This window comes from Thrips palmi, unplaced genomic scaffold, assembly GCF_012932325.1.
Source record: "Thrips palmi isolate BJ-2018 unplaced genomic scaffold, TpBJ-2018v1 HiC_scaffold_10, whole genome shotgun sequence".
NCBI lineage: Eukaryota > Metazoa > Arthropoda > Insecta > Thysanoptera > Thripidae > Thrips > Thrips palmi.
The window spans coordinates 6,995,444-7,017,698 of NW_023144621.1; the positions used below are offsets into that span (position 1 = coordinate 6,995,444).

The 22,255-nt window shown below is 40.5% G+C and overlaps 3 protein-coding genes across 4 annotated transcripts; 1 reads left to right on the forward strand and 2 right to left on the reverse strand.

Moving 5' to 3' along the window:
- Positions 1–65: 65 nt before the first annotated feature.
- Positions 66–16,532, reverse strand: LOC117654426 (1-phosphatidylinositol 4,5-bisphosphate phosphodiesterase classes I and II). 2 transcript variants are annotated; one of them, XM_034401050.1, is made up of 22 exons: positions 16,316–16,532; positions 15,634–15,714; positions 15,482–15,553; positions 15,116–15,376; positions 14,913–15,046; positions 14,750–14,843; positions 13,429–13,532; positions 13,031–13,350; positions 12,801–12,952; positions 12,012–12,711; positions 11,789–11,938; positions 11,347–11,556; positions 11,096–11,238; positions 10,815–11,006; positions 8,839–9,204; positions 8,431–8,725; positions 8,230–8,345; positions 7,962–8,068; positions 7,725–7,875; positions 7,313–7,630; positions 7,070–7,233; positions 66–6,972 (listed from the first exon to the last, which is right to left on the reverse strand). In XM_034401050.1, the coding sequence occupies exons 1-21, from the start codon at positions 16,460–16,462 to the stop codon at positions 7,120–7,122; spliced, it is 4,227 nt and encodes a 1,408-aa protein (XP_034256941.1). In that variant the 5' UTR covers positions 16,463–16,532; the 3' UTR covers positions 66–6,972; positions 7,070–7,119. The 2 variants fall into 2 exon arrangements, with proteins under 2 accessions (XP_034256941.1, XP_034256942.1); XM_034401051.1 differs by lacking the exons at positions 14,750–14,843; positions 14,913–15,046; positions 15,116–15,376; ... (1 more) ...; positions 15,634–15,714; positions 16,316–16,532 and adding an exon at positions 14,386–14,706.
- LOC117654436 (F-box/LRR-repeat protein 7-like) lies at positions 9,123–10,783 on the forward strand. Its single transcript, XM_034401064.1, has 2 exons — positions 9,123–10,349; positions 10,431–10,783. The coding sequence occupies exons 1-2, from the start codon at positions 9,424–9,426 to the stop codon at positions 10,774–10,776; spliced, it is 1,272 nt and encodes a 423-aa protein (XP_034256955.1). The 5' UTR covers positions 9,123–9,423; the 3' UTR covers positions 10,777–10,783.
- A 1,207-nt stretch (positions 16,533–17,739) lies between the features above and the next one.
- Positions 17,740–20,909, reverse strand: LOC117654435 (probable methylcrotonoyl-CoA carboxylase beta chain, mitochondrial). The gene is made up of 11 exons (XM_034401063.1): positions 20,714–20,909; positions 20,312–20,565; positions 19,995–20,235; positions 19,746–19,924; positions 19,452–19,647; positions 19,222–19,371; positions 19,078–19,144; positions 18,839–18,995; positions 18,645–18,759; positions 18,462–18,547; positions 17,740–18,377 (listed from the first exon to the last, which is right to left on the reverse strand). Exons 1-11 carry the CDS (start codon positions 20,831–20,833, stop codon positions 18,260–18,262), a joined length of 1,683 nt encoding a protein of 560 aa, XP_034256954.1. The 5' UTR covers positions 20,834–20,909; the 3' UTR covers positions 17,740–18,259.
- Positions 20,910–22,255: the final 1,346 nt, after the last annotated feature.

Sequence of the window (22,255 nt, forward strand, 5' to 3'; positions counted from 1 at the left end):
AAATCTCCTATATGATCATGCTGCCAATTTTGAGGAGGGAGGGGGCATCCAAAGGAAAGTCTTCATTCACATGTGCTCCACATGAGCATTTTATTGCTTGCAACTAACCAACTGTTACAGAGCTGAATCTGCTTCTATCAGCAGAAAACAACATAGGGAAAGCTGCAAATTTTATATCACACAATAACCGTAAGTAACAAGTCTTTGAAAGTCATTAACAGGGGAATGTGGGTTCCACATAAAACTAATAACAAAATCCAAATCTTTTCTAAAGACAACATAGATGGTTATATGGAAGTCACAAGGTACGATTCTAATTTGGTGAACAGCAATTCTATGATAGCACAAAACATGAGTCACCTGTTTAACCAAACAAATATTTACAAACAATTTGAATAAGAAATCTTGTGATCAAAACATTTAAAAAGAATCACTCACTCTTCATCATTGAGTACCTGGGATCAAAAAATTTATGGAGAGAAAATATTTGGCTGCATACTTCCAGGTCTCTTAATGAATTCTGTTACCATTATGTTGTTTGAGCTTCAAGAAAAAAAATCGTGTGATAGAGGTCATACTAAATCACTGCAAGCAGTTTATAATATAAATTACCAACATGCACCTCAAATACCCATCATGCACAAAGCTCTCCACTGTAAATACTATCACAAATTTCCTGTGACCAATCTTACATTTTGCCAACTTACTTTTTTCTACACAGCATGCTTAACACACTTCACACCAAGAATACCTAAAGTATAACAATTACAATTCAGATCGATTTAAGTACCTTTTTTTATTACTGATCCTAAATCTATGACTTGTTTTCTTACATAACCATTATGTCTTCAGCACTTAAATCGTCAATTCGCACACTTTCTTCAACCATAGAACAACAATTTATCATTAATCATTGGCTTTGCACACATTTTGACATGACATCTCACTGCAACAGAAACTGAATGGCGTTTTCACTGGAATAGAGTGGGCTTGTTAGGAATTCAATGGAATTTATAAACGCCAAATTCATTAGATCTTGGGAAGTCATGAAATCAGATGAGTCAAATGCTAGAAGGCAAGAACGTGACAAGGATAAGTTTTGGTCTCAGATGTCTAAACACAACACAGATCAGGTATTGTCGGAACTAATGAAGACTTTTGAGTCTGCATTGTCTTTTTCACACAATGGCACCTCAAAACATAGAGAAAAGTAATAGAAGAAGCCTGCGATAAGAAAGGATATAAATCAATCAGAATTAGAAATTAGGCAAGACAAGTGAGAAACCAACCACATGAGAGCAATTCTTTACAGAGTAGCTTGAGCAAACACCAAATAAACCCAACTAGCAGAAAACCTTTGAACTGTTGAACTACTTAGCAAATATGATTTTGTGTGGTTGATCTACAAGGCTATCACATCATGAAGTTATGTGACCTCCCTTTCCACCAAATAAACTAAACTATTTGCTAATCAAGCACTCAACATACCATAAGCAAATCTACAACCAACTGCTGTCTTCAAAAGAATGAAAGAAACGAGATTAATTGATACAATAATTAACACGGATAACACAGATAAAAAAATCTAAACTAGACACTTAAAATGCCACTGCTCAGTATATCACAATAAAACAATGTACCTGACACTTCCATGGGAGATGGGGCATTTTTAAAGGTACAGCCACAGCACAAAACTTAAAACAAAGGTAGAAAGGGTTAAGTGTTAGCCTGAAAAGTGGGATATGCAAAAGGTGCCGATACTGCACTTAATAACGCTGATTATTTGTATATAGGTAGATTTTGAAAAAGAAAACAGTAATAAACTGACAGAACTACTGGAATACTGTTCCCATAAAATACAACATAATTTTCAAGACATACCTAATCATTTTTGTCTCTGACTAACCAGGAGAATAAACCTCAGGTAGAACTTGATGGATTTGGTAAGTACAGTGATGTCTCATTTGATTAGTACTGAATACATTGGAAGCCTAAAATCAGCCCTAAATCAAACGAGTACAGAAAAGGAAGCTCTAATATGGAAGATCATAATTTCTGAATAATTTATCTTAGCTATACAAAGGTGGATTAATATAACCCACATACAAGACGTTCATTTACTTCCCAGGAACAGGACAAGGTGTTATTTTGGAACAAAAAAGGAGAAATATTTCTTTCCAGTGTCTATGGTCACAGAAAGGAACTGATACATAAGGAGAAAGAAGAACTTGCTGCTGCATCAAACAAAGCAATGTTTAAGCAAACAAGAAACAAACTTTCTTTGTGTCTTTTTTTGTTTTGTTTTTTGCATTTCATTTGAGCAACAGAATGTAGGCACACCTACATCAAAATATTTCAAGGCAAATCGAGATAAGTTTCTGCTGCAAACAAGCAATGAAAATGAAGCAGCAATGATGGCAAATACATCTCAGACAAAAATACAGACATATGAGCATATATAACACAATAAATCTTAAAAAATAATCAGTTTAGAAATTAACATCACAAAACTCACAACACCCAAGGTCCCCACAAGAAATGCAGCAGTCTTGTAGCATTTGTAACAAATAAAAGAGATGTGAATTTACGTTGGGTAGTTCGAATTGAAAACCAAAAGATGTAAAATGCAGCTGTAACAAGGAAAAGATAATAAAAAAGAACTAAGGATCAGATCTATCTTGAAGCATGAATTTTTCTCCAGTGGAGTGGTTTCTCTTTTTCATTAGATTCCCCACAAAATGATAACAGCATTAGGAAAGCTGTGGCTAAGACACTTCTTAGTCGCTAGTGAGAGACCTTGGAGTTTCTAGGTGTATTCTGTGGGAAAACTAGTACAAGATAGTACAGATTATTGGGAGGGAAGGGAAGTAGGCCGTTTCCTTTTCTTCAAAATAAATAAATAAATAATATTAAACAATTGTAAATGAACACAAACTCACGACATCCAAAACAGTAAAACAAAATATTAAATAAACAGCTGTGGCTAAGCATACAGGGGACTTTGTCACAAAGTATGCAGGAGATGAGTGAAAGGAGAGAGGTGCAGTGGCAAGATGTGTTAAGGGAGCTGAGCATTGTGGTATGATTAATTGATGGAATAAACCTTACTGAGTGTGACTAGGCCCTACACCACTTACTCTTACCTGAAACTACGAGTAAGAAGAGAACACACAGTCCTATGTATGCAGCAAGGGACAGCACTTAGAATGCAAATACAGAGTACTCACAGAGGTTTTGGCTCATAAGTCCACATACCGCTTCAGAGTATGAAATTACATAAGAGAAAGAGGATACCATCCTAGGTTGGTGGCCTCTTCTTATTTTTCCCCCCTTGAATCTTGTGGCCACAAACATAGGGTTAAGTTGGTTCTGCAAGTAAAGGGCTGTTAAATGATCGGACACATGTTAAAGGCAAGGGAATGTCTGTGAACATACAACTGATTCGATGAGGTTATCAAACCAAGACCAGAAGAATATACATTGAAATACTTTTTAGTAGATATGGTAAACACTACATTAAATTAGACGATAAGTTTTTATTACAAACTTTGGCTTTTCAAAAAGCTATCAACAACTAAATTTTAATCACTCGTGACTGAAAAATGCAGCCAGACACAAAATTTCCAAAGTTTATGCCAAACTAGACACTTGATGTGGTAAATTATTTGATCTATAAATCAGCACCTTCACTTGCAACACTTCAGATAAACACTCTTTCTTTTAACCTTCATTCATAGGCACATGGTACCACCGTAACAAATTCTTTAAATTACAATTACACAATTGATTGTCTGGCTAACGAATACGAAGAGTTCATTTCAACAATTTATAGGGTCCTCATACAAGCAATCTACAGCCACACTACACAAACTACTTCCTGTAACCAACAGTACAACCACCTTAGACCACATTAAAACAACAAATACACTTCAGCAAGCATTGTTAAGAACAAGCCCCAAACATGTCACAACTGACATTCTAGAGTGGAAAAGTTGAGTACTAATGACTGAAGATTAGATACGAAAAAAATGAGCCCAGCAAATCAAATGCATGATTTAACAGTCTTGTAATAACATAAACCCTAAAGAAAACATTACTTCACTCCCAATTACCGCAGAGACTTCAACCAATCTGGTCAGTTCCCAGTGAAGAAAAATTGGCGATAATACTTTTATTAACAAAGAATAAAGAGTCATGAATAACATCAAATGACAAAGTATCCTTCAGAATATCACTTACAAAGTATGATCACTGGAAAAGGAATAAATTTAACAATGAAGGGCAGAATCTAGTTTAAGGTTGTAACATTCATTTGCATATGATTATTACACAAGAGTAGCATGTCTCATATACTCCTCATCTCTTGTTATGATAAAATCTGTGAGAAAGTAGTATACAGTTTTCAGAATTATTATTTTCATCTCTTTTTGTTAACAAACCCATGTCATTGAATGTAAATAAAAAAAAAAAAGTTTCCCCTTTTTCAGAGTTCAATGAATTGAATAACTTGTCAGTTAAAGAAATGAATCAGAAGTTTTTTGAAAGCCTTAATTCATTGTGCCAATGGCAGCGTACATGTAACAACAACATTGAGATTTATCAATAAAAATGTGTCCACAAAACTGCAGTTTCTTTAAATCTAAGGAAATACACAGTGATGCAAATGGGAATCAGAGTCAAACAGGTATCGAAGAGTATATGACAGGGACAGGCACCTCAATAGAATACAAACATTTTGGCAAATTATTAAAAAAAAATTGTGGCGTGAAATACTGACAACACTCCTCTTGCTATCACATGACAATACAACCAGTAATTCACTCCATAGCAGCACCATTAGCACACTGATTTCAAAGGGAAACATACAAACACTTCCAATAATGACAGAAGATAGTCCATGCTACCATTTAAAAAATCTCACATTAGAAGAAATAAACAAGAACAAAACAAATACAACAATGCAACATAACAATATAATTTGCTCCAAATCTAAGAACTGGGCTTATAACAATACTCAAACTACAAAGAAGTGCACTTAGAATCTTAGGTGGTGTAAGACAAAACAGTGGTGTTTCCTTTCTGTATCATAAGTATTTGTTCGTCACCAGCTTAAAGTTACATGGGATAAAACACCCTACTGAAGAAAAATATTATGACTAGCTATCATTATTTTGACCTTTCTTGTATTGCCACTCTTAAAGAAGAGTTACAACATCATATGGAAGTAAAAACTAACTAGCATTCTTTCAAAAAATGGCGAGCCATACACAACAAATAATTCCTTAAGTATGCACCTTGCATCACCATTGCAATATATTTACAAATAACACCATTGAGAGTTGATTCTGATGTAAGCAAAACCCATAACACTGAATCACAAACAGACATGAATGAAACATGTACAAAGAAAGCCAAATGCTAATTTAAAACAAATAATTCTTATTTTCTTCATGGCAGTTATTTACACTACCAAGTCAAAACAATCTTTTATTGTTAGTAAAACATCCTTGAGACCCACAACTGCAATAGCACTCAGCACAAAGGTAGCAAAATCAAATGTTTGTCCATGTACAAGTAATGATACTGCCTCATCTGGTGGCATGCAAATATCATGTCACCACTTTAAAGCAGCCTTCCACCCTTGACCCTCTCCCCCTCCCCTTCGTCATCAGAGCCCCTTCTTAAGTAGTGACGCAGTATTTGCACGCAGCCTCTCAGGGAAATTAAAAGAATAAAATTTGGCAAATAACCACAAATTAATACCAAGTTTTCCATAAAATGAAAACACACTCTTCCACAACAGAATACAGTGATTAAATACAGAGATCGACAATGGCAAAAATAAAAACCAGGAATAAACATGGCTTACAAAGGTGACTTTATAACTATCGTTCAAAGACAACATTAAAGAAATAAAGAAACTAATCTCACATTTAGAGTGGCAATTTAAAAGCAAATTACACCTTGTGATGTGCTGGACACATGATTTATTTTAAAAAATTAATTGGGATACTGGCTCAACACTAATGCAAAGAAGTTAATTGTAATGTAATAATTAAGTAACTAATGGTAAGTCCCTTTGCACTTTACAAGGGGATTATAAGCGTAAGATTCATTGAAACTTAATGCTCCAAAGTCAGTGCTTGTACTGATATTGCTCTCTAACAAGCACATTATGATTTATCATATCTTACTTTGAGCACCACAAGACTTAACACCAACAATTATACACAATCCATCCTACCAACAATCTTTGAACTCACTGTTTGTTTGAAGACATCCCATTGCTTTTAAAACAAATGGGATGCCAGGGATATCTTTCATCCACTCTGTTCTTGGCTTTCAACAACAGAAGAGCCAGATGCAGATGGGGGAGACTTAATACAATACTGTTGAAACCACACATCTGAATCCATTCATAATTATCAAGTGAATTGTGCATTGGTTGCATCAGACTTGGTAGCAAAGATAGGACTAGTAGTACAACACAGAATTAACATTAATAAAATAACTCCAATGAAGAAGAATCACAAACAATTCAGGATTTAACTTGCATCTGCAACTGGCATCAATCTGAAGAAAATTGATCTCCCGTTTGTGCCATCAAACTGCCACAGTTCAAAACACTTACATATCAATCATGAAAATAAAGAATAACATATCAGGTCACAATAAAGGTAAGATTCAAAATATAATGCATTAATATCACTTCTAAAAGATTATCCATTGCAATTCTCATTGCAATGAATTGCAAATGTTTTTTTCCTTAAAACCACAGTTAAACACATTAAATTACAAACATCGTTCAGGATGTACTACCAAACACGCATGAAAGTTCTTTAAGAGAAAGAAATCAGGTTTCAAGAAACACGTCCGACTACTGCATTCGGTACGTAGACTACAAGTAGGCCTTGTAATACTGATTATCCTAACTTCAAAGGTGAGTTTCCAACTCCTCAAAGCTCCCTGTGTCTGAAATTGAAAGAAAAAAGATTATTTTTCACATCCATTTTGCTTGTAGTTAGTATTTGGGGCTCAGAACAGAAAAAAATGTGAGTGGGTGACATGCCTGCTAGATCAACAGGGTCAGCTCAGTGACCTCTATGAAGACAAATCTCATCACTGTACATCATGGGGATCACTGGTTGATGCGATTTGCATCTCTCTTAGCTGCACTTCTCTTTTGATATTAGTTAAGCGTTCATCAAATTCACGTTGAAGTGCATCCTCCACCTAAAATGACATAAGCAAATATTGGTCAGTACTTGTAAAAGTTCAATTAATTAATTGGAGAAGTTTCTAAAGGACTTACTTTCTTCTTCTCTGCATCTAGAGATGTTCGTACAGATTGATATTTTTCTTCCAAGTCCTTCTTCTTGTGTTCATAGATTTCATCTAAACGAACTCTTTCGCTTACACCCCGTTCTACAGCATTACTAGCCAGTTCTCTTCTCATCTTGTCCATCTCTTCCCGATCTTTGTGCTTCTTAGCAAGCTCTTTCATTTCTTTCCTTCGAGTCGCTTCTAATCTACGCATCATTTCTGCAGTGTCCCGGTCTTGTAGGGCTTTAATTGTTTTCATTTGATTTGCCTGAGATGACTCGACAGTCTTTGTTATAGATGCAAACACCTAAAGGAAAAAACACAAGGCAGTTTCTGGGTTTATTTGAGCTCAGTGGTAGAAGATTATATCTTAAAAGCCAGACAACAAAGTCAAAACCTACCATCTCATGGTACTTTTTCTGCAATTCTCTTTCTTGTGAAAGTTGTTCTCGAATGACTGACATAAATCGGTCGTTTAAGGCAGACTGTGAACCTTCAGTTTCGGCATCTTCACCTTCATGCTGTGAAGACGCATCTGGCACACCAGAAGAGCTAAGAGAAAGAAAAAGGAAAAATTAGTATCTCTTCTGAATTTTTGTTCATAAAATGATTGTGAATGAATTGCAAATCTGACTTACATATTTTGTCGAGACAAGCGCTTCACAAGTTTGTTGCTCATATAAAACTTTGTTTTCGACTTCTCAGCTTCCTGAGAACCCCGCTGAATTTGAAGTCTACTTCTCTCCTGAAAATATGAGTATAGTTTAAATGTTTAAAAGGCACACTGGGACAAATGGGCAATCAGTTTTTGGTGGGGGAGGGGCAGAGGCAGAGAGAGGGTGAGGGAGTGGCAGAGGGCTAGGGGGGAGTGGAGAAGGGGGTAGGGAGAGAGTTAAAAACACAAACCTTTTCATGTTTTTTTCGCAATGTCTCCAACTTTTTGTCCATTTCCTGTCTCTTCTCCCGAACAGATTTGCTTTTCATGAGTTCTTCAAGAGTTTCAACAGTGAGCTCCTTTTTAGCTACAAGAGTATTGTCACTATTAATTAAAGGTTGTTTGAATAAAACTAAAACCGGGGCAAACATATTATAAAACTTTGCTAATACCTTGCTCTTGCAGATTTGAGATTTCCCCACTGGTGGAACGCACAACAGCTCCTGCTTTGTCGACAGAAGCAGCCTGTGCAGTGGGTGCAATAGAGTGTCGTTTCGTGATACTAGCAGCTGCACTGGCACCTGCGGCTGCCCCGGCTGCAGCGGAACTGGCTGCCACACCCGCCTGCCCAAGTAATCCAGCAAAGGATCCTGGACCTTTAGGGGGTTTAGGGGGTATCACCATCCCAGCTGGTTCATCCGCATCGGACATGGATCTATCACACAGAATTTTGCTGCCATCCCCATTCTGTAACAAAATCATTCTTTGATTAGAGCAGAACCAGAAAAGATCAGACCAAAGGACACAAGTCAGAAAATCTGAGGAAAGCAATCAATGTGAGAAACAAGGCATATACATACATGAGCACCATGTCGAGCTTTGGGAAGAGCAATTCCAAGCGAATCATTCTCCAAATCATCATTTTCAATTTCTTCTGTAAGCCCAGCAAGCATTGTGCTGTGTTTCTCCAACTTATTTTGGTACTCAGTTGGATTAGCAAGTGCCTCGGCAAACATGCTAAATTGGTCAGGAACAAAGTCATTCACTTTTATCATCAGGAAAAGTGTAGCTAGTATTGGCTGCCCCGCTTCATTTCGTAGAGTTACATGACGATATCCAGGACAGAGCCCAACCAGCGGCAAGATTCGGTGACCAATCAGTTTTCCCAATTTTCCAGATTCCTCATAAGCAGCAATACGAACAGAAGCAAGTTCTGGCAAGACTACCTGCAAAGACAAAAGAGGACTTGATTAAAGCAAGTCCTGGTCATGTTCATTGTTGACAAGATGGTGAACCATGGAAACACAACAATCCAAGATTTTTTTTTTTTTCCTTCCTCTAGTTTCAACTATGAACTGAAATACTTCCAAACAAGACAAGAAATTTTAAAACAACGAAACAAATAATGAAAAACTGATACAAAACTGGACCAGCCTCTGGAAACAATGAAGAGACATCCAAAAAGCACACTTCTAGCTGAATCAAAACTTCAAAAGCTCCAAATAACAAATGATTGTAGCATTGCTACTAATTTACCCAATGAGATCTTGCTGAGTATATTCCAATACATCAAATCCAATGACCTGCTTTTCAATGTAGGCAAAGTTTGCAAGAGGTGGCGTCGCTTGGCCCAAGAACCCAGACTGTGGCGTAATCGTAGCCTAGACGATGAGGACATGTTGGTCAACAGCCTTGATTTATTGGCTTTAGCACCACGTTTGAAAAGAGTTTCTTTGAGTACAGAATTTCATAGAGACAAAGTGTTCAAAGCATTACTTCATGGAGAAAAGAAATTACAAAGTTTGAAACTGAGTTTCCGAGAAGGGTCATTGTCAGTGGCTCAACTCAAAGAACTGCTTCCGGCCTTCTCACAACTGAAGCACTTGGATTTGCAGCTACCTTCAGCCTCACACGATGAAGCCTTATTCAGTGCTTTCCACCCTCTAACAGAATTGCAGAGTCTCAGATTGACTGGCTTTGTTTCTCCTGTTACTGAATTGCTGAGTTCAATAACAACCCACTGCACATCTCTGCACACCCTTATCCTAGTTGATTGTTTGATATTTTTTAGAGATGAACATCTTGTTGCTTTAGTATCAGATGGAAGACCATGGAAATCTCTAAAACTGATGACATACTTCATCTCAGAAGCAGCCTATAATTATTTTGCATGCCTCAAGAACCTTGAACAACTTGCTCTGATAAAGTGCAAATCACTGACAGAGCAAAATTTATTGCAAATTGCAACACTGCCACTTCTCACTAATCTGACGGTAACTGAAAATTGCATACTGAGTTCCACTGCAATAAGCACTTGCCTACAAGTCCAACCCATGGCGTGCCTACTTGATATTGACTTCACAGTTTACAGGTAAGCAAATATCTTGCCTACATAATTGTTTTGAAAAAGCTGAAAATTTTCTGAAACTTATGCTTTTTTTTTTTTTTTTAGGGCTGATGATGATGTTGCCCTAGCCATAGCCACAACATGTACACAGCTTGTTCGTCTAAGACTTGCTATGTGTCTGGTTACTGATGAAGGACTGCGGGGCATAATTCTTAATGCCTCTAAACTTCAAGATCTTGATTTGGAATGTAATATAATACGCGGCCAGTGCCTCTACCTAATACCTAACCACCTACCAAATCTTGTTAGACTGAACCTGCACCTATGTTACAATGTGTTAGTCAATCTGAATGAGATTGTAGCTCGTTTGACAAGATTAAAAATAATTGATCCATCAGGTATTGTCATAGAAGGAAGAGCAGTAAAACGTGTTCACCCTCACATCTCATAATAAAAGAATCCCATGATCTTGATGCAATTGTTACTTACAATATTACAATCAAACGGTACATCCTTTTCATCATCCCTCACATAAACTGGATTAATTCCATTGTTAGGTACAACTCTTGTTCGAAACTTCTTCCGTAATGAATCTGCTGGTAAACCATACAGAGTAATTTCAACATATGTATTGATTCGTTTGTCAGAGAGGAATTGGCCTGACAAGACATGAACTTTCAGCTGCAAAAGATAGCATAAAATATTAATTAGTGGAGAGGCATGAGATAAAGAGAAATGTTAATATTTTTCCAAACATAAAAATTACTTACAGTTCCTGCAACAATGCCATCCACACGAGAGTCAGAGAATATGTCCAATTGCCGATCTTCTCTACGCATGAATTCGGGTTTCAATATATATCCACACCTTTGATTATTTTCAAAAACTCCAATATTATACTGCATTCCTAAATCTACGTTTTTTTGTTGTTTTTTTAAAGAGAAGGAAAATAATATTACTTATAATTCCTCAATCAAAAGGTACCAGATATAGGAGAGTGAAATAAAAATAATCCACACACCAAGAGTTTGATAGTTCAATGCAACCAGTTGACATCCTGCATTCCAAAATAGCTGAGGCATGAAGTTTGAAGAGTCAAATCGTATTCCTGCAGGGTATACTCGACTCAGCTGCCGCTTGTTGTAATTCACAAACTCAGTTGGGTACTCTCTTAAAAGGCTTAGAGCTTGTTTCTCATCAAAAGATGACATTTCATAAAACCTTTTCTTCTCTAAAAACAAACGGCAAAATATTAACAGACATCCAAAACAAGTTCCAGAGAAAGAAATTAAAAAAAGAATCTGTCTTTGTCTAAAGAGACAGAACTTGTCCTCATACATGATTTAATAAAGGTTGTTTCTGTTCCATTATATTTTTTGCAATCGTCTTCATGTTCATTTATAGCAGATTTTATACAGGTTTCCCTACACTAATTATTATAGTTATATTGTCAGACAACAAACCTAATGCCTTCTCAAAGGAGACGAAGTGCACTGGCTGAACATAATTCACGAGAGCAGAGATTTCTTCGCCTGCCTCAGTTTCCTTGGTTTTGGAAGCTTTCTCCTTATCAGGTTTGTCAGCTTCAGCATCGTCATCGCTGCTACTGTCATCTGAAAACACCAAAGAATCATATAAGTACTTGAATTGAAGAGGGGTGAGAGCAAATGGAAACATTTTACGAACCATCATCATCCCCACTTGCTTGTCTCCTTCGAACAGCAGCTCTGGCCTGAACTATGTCACCATTACTCGCTTTGGAGGGTTTAGGTGATGTAACACTCTCCATATTATCAGGAGCTCGTGCTGCATCTGAGGAAGTGTCTTCAACCACAGGAAAGTCATCAGCTTCTTTCTTATCAGCTACATCTTTTTCACCATCAGTTTCTGCGTTATCTTCTTCTTGAGGTTTCTGCTCTACACTTGAACCTTCAGAAGGGACATCGTCTCTTTCACAACTTTCTGATTCTGAGGCCCTACTGACAGCAGCTGATTCTGTCGCATTAGTTGGAGTTCCTTCAGCTTGAGAAGCCTCTGATGGTGTAACAACAGACTCCGCTGGTGCTCCTAGACCCTTATCAGCGCCTGGAGCAGTTTCAGCTACTGGACTTGTTTCAGCATCTGATGATCCGGAGGAGGTTTCTCCTTTCTTTTTCTTTTTGTTTTTGATTATTATCTTTCTCTTTAGGAGGCTTGGTGGAGGAAGGGAATCACCTTTCAAGCCATGAGAATCCAGAGGAGCATCTAAGAGCATGTCTCCAAAGATCTCTCTACAATACTCAGCAATTTTTGTTTGCTGTTTTCTATTACAGTGGTTTTCAAAAGAGAGAATCACAGGGTATTCTGATGTCTTGAAGGCGCACTCAGCTATAGCTTCAATTACCTCCTGTGGACAACAAATATTAAGGAAAATTTAAACTGATTCATTTGATTGAATCTACAAGCCAGGTAGTCAAATGATGAGATGGTATTTACCCTAGCTGACACTTCAGGTACGAATGTGTAGCCATGAACAATACAAGGCTCGTCTTTAGGACCATTCCAAAAATCAAGTTCAACACACCGACAACCAGCAAGTAGACACTGACGGTAAATTTCAACAGACGACTTTCCAGTAATTTGATGACCTGAGAAAACAAACAGATAGATAGTCACCATTTAAAGAGCAGACGTATGCTGGCATTTAGCTTACTTGAAATTCATACCAGTCAAGTAAGTGTTGTGGCTTGAATTAATAAAGTAGTGGGCAAGTGGGTGTTCCATAGACTCTGGATTGCTTATTTCTAACTTAGAAGCAGCAATTATGGGATTATCATCACCCATGAGATACCTTAAAAATGCATCAAAGCTCAACAAATGCCTGTTGACATATTCTTTCTTTTTTTCATACTGCTCAATGAAGGCCTGCACATTGTGAGTTTTAGCATATGGATGAAGAATTTCATTTAAACGAGGATCACGCTGAGTTCCATTTAGAAACTGCATAAATTCATTAACTCCAATCATCTTTGTGGATGAATTACACCTGAAAAAGACAAGAGTAGAATGATACTCAACAGAATTATTAGTTTAGCTTTCATTAAAAGGTTGGAAAAATACTTACAGGCTATCATAAATTTTTTGAACTTCCGTCCGCTGCATAAGGTTTTTGTAAATGGGATAGAAATGCTCCTCAAATGTGAATTGAGAAGGATTCAAGACAGACGTCTAGGATGAGAAAAAGAAATAACATTTTAGTTCACAAAATCAATAAATGGTTGAAAATAACAAACAAATGCTTTGAGAATACTCCTGCAAGATGGGTGGGAAAATAATTGTTCAATCAGGTCTTATTATGTTTGGTATGTGGTGAGGTATGCCTAAAATTATGATTCAGCTACTTTAAGGGAGAATAATATTTAGGTGTGTATATAGACAAACAACTTCAACTTTCTTTCTTTTATTTTAACAATCATCAAAAGGATGAGGTTTGAGGTTTGGGTGCCTGTGAGGTTGTCAAACCCACATGAAGCTAGTTGTAAGTGCATTATAGGTGCTTTCAAGGATGCAAAACCCTGTGCTGTTTTCTTACATTGATCAAGAATTAATTTACATAATCGTCTACTCTACATGCACTATACTTGCGCAGTTGATCTTTGTCTTCCTCTAGTGGTGCTCTATTTAAATAAGTTTTCCTTAAACAATTTTTTTAAAAATATAATAATATTACAAATTGTTTTTTTATACTCTTAAGCCTGTTTTTTTCTTTTGTTAAATAAACTTACAGCAAATGTTAGTTAGCAACAGTATGATTGAATTATAATATAAGATTCTAGAAAGTATCATGCAGCAGCAAATTTCCACCTCTATACAACAGCACCTTATTTGCATCCTCAGTGCAGCTTGTCAAATGAAAAACGCATGTTGAGATTTCATCTCCAAATCTTAGTGCACTAGTGATCAAAAGACTTTTATTTAGCTTTGATTAAGCACAAATTAACACATGTGATAGGGTTTTAGTGCAAACTGACTAGACATCATGTTTTCTAAAATTCAGACCCAACCTCGCCAGTGTACACACCATGTAAATACCATGTGCGTCCTTTACTCTGATTTTCGCTTAGCTGCCCAAGTCTGGAAAAGATTTGTTATCAAACTGGTTTAGATGTCTTTATAAACTAAATAAACTTTTCATTTTAGATAATTTAGGATATGTGTAATAGGCAGGATTAAATTAGTTTTTAAGTGGGACTCCAAAGGGTTAACAATGGACCACCTGTAATTTGATTGTTTCTTGGTACAAAACTGTTGATGAAGTATATATCTAAGAACTCTCGAGAAGAAAAGAGGAATGAAAGAAAAACTTAAATAAAGCTTAGTGGCAGATTTAAGAAATGTAGGATTATCAAATCTCCAATGAAAGTAGCATGAAACAATTGTCTTACCTTATCCTTTGTAACACTAGGACCATACACTGACTGTAGAGCCTCCTCTACACGCTTTTTGTCTTCCTTATTAGATGCAAAAAATTTTATTATGCTGCAAAGAACAAGCCTGATGTTATGTCTGCTTGAAATGGATTAAACAGTCAAAGAAATGCAAAGTTACCTTTTGACAGGAATGTTTCCTGCCTTGTCTACTTGCAGACACAGTCTAGTATGAACCTTCATAAGGAATCTCATGGTTGAACTATTCAGGAGGGACAAGCTGAATATAAGCTTGGTAATCTCATCTGTCCATAACTGTATAAAATATGCAATATTAGGAAAATAACTGAAATATGAAATTACCTAGTTGTAACAGATTTTTACCTGAGCACTTTCTTTCTTGGAAGTGTAAAAATTGATAAATGTAAGATTGACAAAATCACTTCCATGACAAATTGTCACTGTGCAGTCCTCCAGACATATAGATAACATCTTATCATCTATTTTGTCCTCTTCAGAATCACCTTTGCCGGCAAGTTTCATATCGCTTGGCCCCACGATACTTTTGTCCTTTGAATCTGGCGTGTCGGCTTTACTGCTTTCCACTTTCATGCCGCTTTCCACTTTACCCCGAATTTTATGATCCTTCACATAAATTTAATATGTTAATTTAATGTGCACCAAAAACGTACAAGAATGTACAACAAAAATAATGTAAAGCAAAAAATAATGAACCTGTCCCAGCATTACCTTGGGAATCTTGGCATATTTGCCTGTCCTAGCATCTCTGATTGATGTCAAATCCAGTACTTCCAAAACCTCCTGGAAACATTACATTTGTTACATGAAAAGTCTAAAATTAAGCACCAGACATCTAGAGGAAAACTCAGCTCATTCTTTACCTTGGTGGTTTGATCAGTCCAGTAAAGGAAGAAGCCATTTTCATCGATGTGCAAAATAACGGGAGTTCCAACTCCACTACTCTGTTTTGCAAAAAGAAGAAACAAAAATAAAATACAAATACAGGATATAAACTGCACGCAAAACCATTTTCCTTTACTGGGGTGAAACAGTTCGCTACTGAGGAGACATTTGTTGGACTTTATAGGATTCATACCCACATCACATTGGTTTCGGAAAAAAAATTTAATAGGATTATGTGTGTGATCCTGGACACCTCAAATTCTGGACCAACTCTTGATAAGATAGCACTGCACACATGGCAGTGTCACTTCCTAACATTTGGCTCCACTTTTGCAGTAGAACTTGCTAGTGCCTAGAACTGCCGTGTGCTGGAGCTGTCCCTTGGACTAAAGCCCTCGACTCGATTCGCCCCAACCTCCAACTTGTGGCTCGGGACCCTTGGAGGTCTTGGAGGCAGGCATCTGCCATAAGCGGCCGCCCTGGCTAGCCCTGGCTAGCCCTGCCTGGCCCTGCCGCGCCGCCAGGGAAGACGGACGCTGTCGAGGCCCCGGACAAGCAGGCAGCAGCGCGCACGACGCACACGCGGGAAAAACGGAGGGAACATCTTCTTTTTGGCGGGCAAAAAACGGGACGGGCCGAGCAGGCCGAACGTAACCTTACCTCATCCCACTTGATGAACTCCTCGCCCTCTTGCAGCCTCTTCGGCACCTCGGCAGTCTTGATCTGCTGGACCGTGGGCTGTCCAAAAGTCGTCCTGGGCGGCGCCAGCGACGGTCCTGGTGTCGACGAGGACGACGAGGCCGCCATGGCGGCACGCCCGTGGCCAGGAGCCTGACGGGACGGCGCGGGGCAAGCCGCGGGCAGTACGGGCAGGAGTAACTACAAAGACCAGGCGAGCCAGGCCAGGCTGCCAGGCCCCCGTCGGCCGTCGACGTCCCCCACAGGGCACCACAGGGCACCACAGGGCGGGGGGGTGGGGGGCGTGGGGGGGCTCCCTCCCAAGCCTGGGCCAGGCCTGGGCCCTGGCAGTCCCTGGTGGCGGCGGCGCACAAGCGGCGCTACGCGCTACGGCGCCTCACTTGCACGTCAATGACGAGCCTGAACAGCCTGAAGCTGACGTGCTGGGCCGAGCCGCGGGACGTGCCCGCGTCCCGGACGACCCGGACGCGAGGGCCTGGAGCTGTGGCGCGGGGGCGGACGGGCCGAGGCCCTCGAGGCAAGACGGGCTGGCCGCGCTAGCCCTGACCCAGGCACGGGGCCCTAGCCCTGCCAGCAGTAGGCGCCTCGGCCTCTCGTGTTCGATTCCATGGCCTCGTCCCACTCGTCCCCGCTGGCCCCGCGGGGAAGGGGGACTAGAACGCATCGTTGGTCTGGACACCTCAGGCGGTCTGTGTCGGCATAACACTCGGACCGATCAACGCGCGCGCCGTCACCAAAACGCGTAGACAGAATCACGACCTTTCGCGAGGAGCCAGCGCAGTGATTTTTTCTCCCAAAACATCTGTGGCATTTCTTCCCTTTTCCACCAATCAGAGGCACTCACTGCTCTGGTCAAGGGGGCGCTCGCGGCAGTCGCGCCTACTGAGGTCGCGCGGGGGAAGGGGCAAGGAGCCCGACTGGCCTGCCGGGGACCGCTTCCAAAAGGCTGCCAGAGAATTGTCCTCGGGTTTCAGTGCCAAGACGTACGCGCACGACGGGTACGTGACAGGACTGAGCAACCATCCACTGACCTGAGTTGTCTGGGGCGTATGCCAGGCTAGGCAGCGCGAATGTGCGCGCACCGTATTCATATCGAGTTGGGGGAGGGAGATCCTGCGCGGCGGTCCTCCTGGAGAGGCTAGCCCCGTTGCCATGGCAACGGGGGAACGCCAATCCGGGGTAGCGGCGGTCGCGGCACCACCGCAGACTGCCCAAGACTGCCGCAGACTCCCAAGGCCCGCTGCTCCGCTGCTCCAGTTCACTCCAGGCCTCCAGTTTGTTTACACCAACTCCATCCTGGAACCTAGACGCTTGGCGCTTTGCTCTTCAATCCTCTACTACCCCACAGCGATGAATGTGAGAAGTTTTAGAGAAAACTACTGAACTGAAACATCAACACACTTTATTATAAAATTCAGATAGTAAAACAAGAAATAGGTCCTCCTGACAGAAAAACGCAAAAAAATAAAACCCATAACAGATTAAGTAACAATGATTAAAACAAAACTTTCACACATAACAGGTAACAAATTTTTAAAAGTGAAGTGTCAGTCTTGTTTTCTGGGCCCAGGTATGTAATGTACACATCACTTAATACAAAGCTGAAAAATGACTCAAAAATAAAAATTACAAATTTACAAACATTCCCTACTCAAAAATAAACAAGGGGAGAAAAATAGTTTAAGATGTAAATTGAATTGAACTTTTCATTAGGTGCTCTATATCATTATCCTAAAACATCTTCAACAAAACAAGATAACAATATAAGATATTTACTTAACTTAATTCTACACAAAACAAATGAACTTACCCTAAACCTCAATATTTCAAATCAGATTCGCAGTCTAAAGTACTGGAATGAATTTGGTACAAGACAAAGGTCCTACCTCTTAAAACTGACTCAGCTTACATGCGGAACAAACCAAATTTAGTGTCCCCAATGGGGGCATTGAGAGCTGCTCTCAAACTAAGGCCTAGCACTTGGCGAGTATCTCGAGGATCTATGACACCGTCATCCCAAAGCCTGCACAAAAGGAGGAAACAGCTCAGTGAAATTAATCGTTTACATGTGCTCACCTCAAGATTCACTGAAGATAAGATTAAGCACCTGGCACTTGAGTAATAGGGACTTCCTTCTCTGTCAAATGACTGGATTATCGGGTCTTTTAGCTTCTTTTCCTGCTCTTGTGTCCACTAGGAAAGAATAGGGAACGAAGGAGGTAATTTGAGTATGCAGTGCAGGCCTCCAAAAATTAAGGCTCACTAATAATTTTCAAATTGAGAGACTCACAGGTTTTCCAGCTTTTTCATGTTGGGCTCGTGTAATATCAGCAAGAACACCAGCTGCCTGTTCTCCACCCATTACAGATATGCGTGCATTGGGCCACATATACATAAACCTTGGACTGCACAAAAGATAAGAGAACATGTTTCAGCAAATTGCTTGAAACAAGATCCAAAAAAACAGAGGAGAGTTGCATTTACCTGTAGGCACGTCCACACATTCCATAGTTGCCTGCACCATGGGAACCACCAATGACTAGAGTAAACTTTGGAACTTGGGCACAAGCTACTGCTGTTACCATTTTTGCACCATGCTTAGCTATTCCACCAGCTTCGGCTTCACGTCCAACAATAAATCCTGAAAAAAGAAAAACAAAAGTTATTTTTCAACAGTAATTTTTTTAATGGGGCACAAAAACTTTAAGGGATTCCTGCCTTACCTGTGATATTTTGTAAAAAGATCAGGGGGATTTTGCGTTGGCAACAAAGCTCTATAAAATGTGTTCCCTGAAAGTTATCACGTTATGCATTAAATGTGAATAGCTGATAGTAGAAGGTGTGTACTGTAGCAGATCATTACTTACCTTTATAGCTGCTTCAGGAAACAGAACACCGTTGTTTCCTACAATACCAACAACATTACCATACAGACGGGCAAATCCTGTAATCAATGTATCTCCATACTTTGCCTTGAACTCATCAAATTCAGAACCGTCAACTATGCGGGCAATGACCTACAAAAGATTAATTTTGACATCTAAAAAATAAGAAAATAAGAGATAAAGGGAACCAAATGCTGTGATTTACAACAGACCTCTCTGACATCAAAGCTTTTTTTACGATTGGTACCGACAATGCCATACAATTCATCAGCAGAAAACTTTGGCGGAGCAAATGTAGCTGAAGTTGTTTGAGGGATATGAGGCCTGTTCAGATTTCTAACGATTCGTCTTGTTATGTGCAAAGCATGTTCATCATCTAGGGCATAGTGATCAGTCACTCCAGAAACACTGCAAGAAAAAGGAATAAGGAATTATTATTTCATACAATTGAGACAAGATAACATAAAAAATGAAAATAAAGTTGTAGAGAAAGAGGAGGAATGTACCTGCAGTGAAGATCAGCTCCTCCGAGTTCCTCAGCAGAAACTATCTCTCCCGTTGAGGCCTTCACAAGTGGTGGTCCTGCAAGGAATATAGTACCTTGCCTTCTCACAATCACAGTTTCTTCAGCCATTGATGGAACATATGCACCACCCGCAGTGCAGCTTCCCATAACAACTGCTATCTAAAAAAAAGTAAAATAAAAAAATTCTATCTCTCTTAGAAAAAATGTGATCACTATAACTGAGCCAAACCTGAGCTACGCCTTTTGCAGATAAGTTGGCCATGTTGTAAAATATTCTTCCAAAGTGGTCCCTGTCTGGAAAGACAGTTGCTTGATGGGGGAGATTTGCACCAGCAGAGTCAACTAGGTACACGCAGGGCAAGTTGTTCTGTTCCGCAATCTCCTGTGCTCTCAAATGCTTCTTCACGGTCATAGGGTAGTAGGAACCAGCCTTAACAGTGGCGTCATTAGCTACAATCATGCATTCAGTGCTGGAATGAAAACATCAATCAGCAAGGCAAGCTATTTGCAAAATGAAATTACCCAACATAAAAAGACGTCAATTACTTGGCAATTTGACCAATGCCTGTGATAATTCCTGCAGCTGGGATGTAAGCATCTCCATACATGTTGTGTGCCGCTAGTTGTGATAGCTCCAGGAAGGGAGAGCCAGGGTCCGTAAGTCGATTAATCCGTTCCCTAGCAGTAAGCTTTCCTTGGGAAACATGTCTCTGCACAGCTTTTTCACCCCCTCCTTGAACTATTTTGCCAACTACAGTCTGTAGCTCATCAACAAGAGCTTTCATGCCACGGTAGTTTTCCTTCAGGATTGATTAAAACAAGACGGTTTTCATTAAGAGAAAAACATCAGATATGTAATAATTTCTGGTCAATAAAGTTTGCTTTGAACAGTGAAACTTATGGCAAATAACACAAGTACCATAACCTATTATAAGCATGTGGACGAACCTGGTACTCGTCGCTCGTGTGGTCGGGCTCTGTGCCAATGACATTCGAATTTAGTGAGTGGAAGCATCTTTTCAAGGTGTTGCTTTTGCAAAACACCTTCTGGAACCTGAGCGAGAGCATCCTTTAGGGCACAGAAACCGCTGACATGCAACTGGTGTGTTTACCGAACACCAGCTCGCAGGAGAAGGGGGGGGGGGGGCAGGCAGAGGCGTACCGGCAAGGAGGGGAGGGGGGCAGGGACAAGAACTTCTTATCTCATCCATGAGCTCACGAGGACTATCTGATCGAAGGTCACCAAGGAGAGGCTAATTTCTTCACATGTGTTTTCGGTCGCATCGATGACCACACACAGTGGAAGCGATTGTCGGCATTAAACTCCCTTAGTGACACTGCCAACTCGGGATTTGTGAACAGAAGTTCGCAACTTTGCCGCAAAAACGCTGAGTTGTTTTCCTGGCGCTTGGGGTATAGACGCACGGGTGCATGAAGTGGCGATGCCCCCTGCTCACAGAGACACTAGACGGGGCACGAGGAGAGGAGAGGAGGGGGATAAGAGAGGGGGGCATCCATGAGGGGGCGCCAAGGGGCGGGGGAAGTGGGGGATCTTATGGTCCATTGCTAGTACTCTGGTGCCTTTGACGAGAAGGGGGGGGGAGGATTCCAGCAGACCGATTGCACTCTGTGCTTAGTTGCTCTGTCTCACTCGAACCGTCATGTGGATGCAGCACTTATAGCGTGTGCTTATCCACCTTTGAGTCGCAATTCACCAACATCAAAAACAATTTTTGCAGTTGTGCGCGTTATAAAGCAGAAGAAAATTGAGAAAATTACAATGAACCAGACAATAATGAAGGGCGCTGCACAATGGGCCAGAAGACCTGTGGAGGCGGAAAAAATTCTAGGCGCGTTTTGAGCTCCAGAGTGGGACTCGAACCAAGCGTGTGACCCCACCAATGGATTGCTCTCCGAACGAGGAATCCATTGGTGGGGTCACACGTTCGGTTCGAGTCCCATTTAGCGACTCTGAAGCTCAAAACACGTCTCGAGTTTTGGCCGCCTCCGCCGGTCTTCTGGCCCACTGTGGACTGGCCGCAGGCTCCGCCCGCAGGCCACATCACATGGTTCCCTGGGGAGTGGCGATGTCGCGTAATGTTTGGTCTGGATGGCAGCGGGGCGGCGAGCGGTACTGCTAAGCACTGGAATATGGTTCTCGAAACGGATTTCGAAGAGTCGCTTTGTCGCTCTGTCTCTGTCGCACTCATGGGGCGTCCCTTAAACTGTGCGAGAGAGACAGAGCGACGAAACGACTTCGCTCCTCTCCGCCCACCCACTGCGAGGACGTCGAGGACGCCGAGGACACGCGCACCGGAACCAAAGTGGGTCAGCCAGCGCGGCTGGAGCCGCTGGAGCGCGGAGCCCTACCCTACCCTACCCCATCCAGCGTGCCGCAGTCTGCTACAGTGTGGGAGTCTGGCGCAGGGGCGGCTGGACCAGCTGTACCGCCGCAGCCACGACAACACACCACACGAACATGCCAGTGGC